The sequence below is a fragment of the Carlito syrichta genome, unplaced genomic scaffold (assembly GCF_000164805.1).
Source record: "Carlito syrichta isolate Samal-C Ts95f unplaced genomic scaffold, Tarsius_syrichta-2.0.1 Scaffold109683, whole genome shotgun sequence".
Classification (NCBI taxonomy): Eukaryota; Metazoa; Chordata; class Mammalia; order Primates; family Tarsiidae; genus Carlito; species Carlito syrichta.
Window position 1 is genome coordinate 324,506 of NW_007053779.1, and position 1,997 is coordinate 326,502.

At 63.8% G+C, this 1,997-nt stretch overlaps 1 protein-coding gene across 1 annotated transcript in view; it reads left to right on the forward strand.

The window, feature by feature from the left end:
• Nucleotides 1-315: 315 nt before the first annotated feature.
• Nucleotides 316-1,997, forward strand: part of GAD1 (glutamate decarboxylase 1) — a 38,859-nt gene continuing 37,177 nt past the window's right edge. Inside the window, exons 1-2 of the mRNA XM_008068972.2 lie at nt 316-684; nt 726-906. Coding sequence (XP_008067163.1) covers nt 316-684; nt 726-906 — 550 coding nt within the window. The remainder of the gene's footprint in view (nt 685-725; nt 907-1,997) is intronic.

The following is a 1,997-nucleotide window of genomic DNA, read 5'->3' on the forward strand; positions in this document are numbered from 1 at the left end:
CCCGCCACACCAACCCTCACGCGGGCTCAGCGGGCGCGGGGCTGCCTCCTGCGGGACCTGCTGGAAGCTGAACCCCGAAGGCAGGTAGACTCCGAGGCCCTTGAGAATAGCCTGGTAACGAAGAACCCAGCAATGCCTGGGTCCGCCGTTGGGACCCAGAGGAAGGGTGCCTGCTTCCGCTCGCCTGTGCCTGCTGCAGACCCGAGGTGTCCGAGGGAAGGGTTAATGAGGGCCAGGCTGGGAAGAGGCGGCCGGGGCCGGGGACCGACGCGCACTATTGTCTTCCCGACTCCCCAGCCGGACTGAAGAGCAGCCATGCGAGCCCGATCATCTAGTCAAATACTATTTTTCACCCAATTAATTCCTGAACTCTTCCGCGACCCCATTTCATGCCAGTTTATTTTAAGCTGCCACTCGGCTGGAGACCCGCCAAGAAATTATGAGACGTTCCAGTCCCAGATGCCTCTGTGTTCCCTTTCTGGGCTGCTGTGGTCGCCCTTCGAGTCTGCGGGGCCTGGCAGGTGGGTGCAGGGCAACCCAGCGGCAGGGCCTAGTCCTGTGTGCGCCGTGGCCGGCCTTCGCCGGGATCCGACCCCGCCTCTGCGGCTCAGAGATGGCGTTCCGTACTCGAAGCCAGGAGCAGGAAGGGAGCATGATGGGGGCTCGGCGGGCACGAGCCTGCCTGTCGGCCCGTAGAGGTGGCCCTTTGTCCCTTTCGGGCAAAGGTTTTCCACGAGGAGCACTGGCGAGGACCGCTCCCTCCCCGAGAAAGCCTCTGCCCTCCACAGTCCCCCAGGGCCCGCGCCTCCTTGACCGTGTCTCTCTCCCTCTCTCTCCTCCAAGCGTATGACACCTGGTGCGGCGTGGCCCATGGATGCACCAGAAAACTGGGGCTCAAGATCTGCGGTAAGTGGACGGGCCTGCTGGGGCCCGACAGGGCGGCGCGGCGCGCGGGCCTCGGAGGCTTGGGGGAGCTGGGCGCACGCGAAGCGGGAACCCGGCTCTTGGGCCTGATTTTCTATTGAACTTCACAGCCGGGACACCCGGCGAAGATGCTGCCGTCCAGGCCCGGGCCCTCGTCCTCCCTCCCCTGACCTTGTCCCGCAGGGGCCTGTCCTCGGGAGTCCCCTACCCCGGAGACCGCGGCGAGCAAACCCCCGGGTGCCGGGTCTGGGCGTCGGAGCGGGAGCAAGCGCCCCCGCGCGGCAGCCCGGCTCTCCCAGCCCGGCGCCCTGGCGGCTGCGCCCCGGTGCGCTCGGCCTGCGCGTCTCGAAGGTCGCGTAGAAAAGGTGAACGGATCTGCCTTTCCAGGAGGGCACACCAAAGGCGCGGGATCTGACTGTGGCTGTGGTTGACGTGCCCCCTCCACACATAGACACACAACATCGCCCCTCTCACTCCCACCTCCACCCGCGCTCTTGAGGGGTTTTTTACTCCCCTGATGAGATGTCACAAAGGATTCAAGTTCCTTCTTGGGGGCCTTGGAGGCCAAGGGAAAAAGACTGCCTGCAGCGCTGGGTGGCCTGCCTGGGGGAGGTGTCGGCGGCTCGAGCACGCGGGTTTGCCTGGGAAGCCTTCAAGACTCGGGGGTGGGAGACGGAAGTGTCGGGCACGATTTGCCAGGGAGGAAAGAAAATAGATCGGGGTGCTGGAGGGGAGAAAAGAACTGCTCTCTGGAGACGAGAGGGTCTGAAATGAAAAGGCCCAAGGGATGTAATTTTTTTAAAGGAAAATAGGAGATTTGTTCGAAGGGACACAGCTGAGTGGCTCCGGCTGAACAATGAGGACTTGCTCGCCTTGCTACATTTCACCGTCTAGAATTCTCTAGCCTTATCGGGCCAGAAAATACGGATGTCCCCGGGCAGAGGGTGGAGAGGCGGAGGAAGATTAACGAGGGGCTTATTAAAGAGCCATCCGTCAGCTGCTGCGCACGGGAGATAGCGGCGGGGCCGGCGCTGGACACGCCCGCCCGCCCGCCTGCCGTGGCCCGGGAGCGT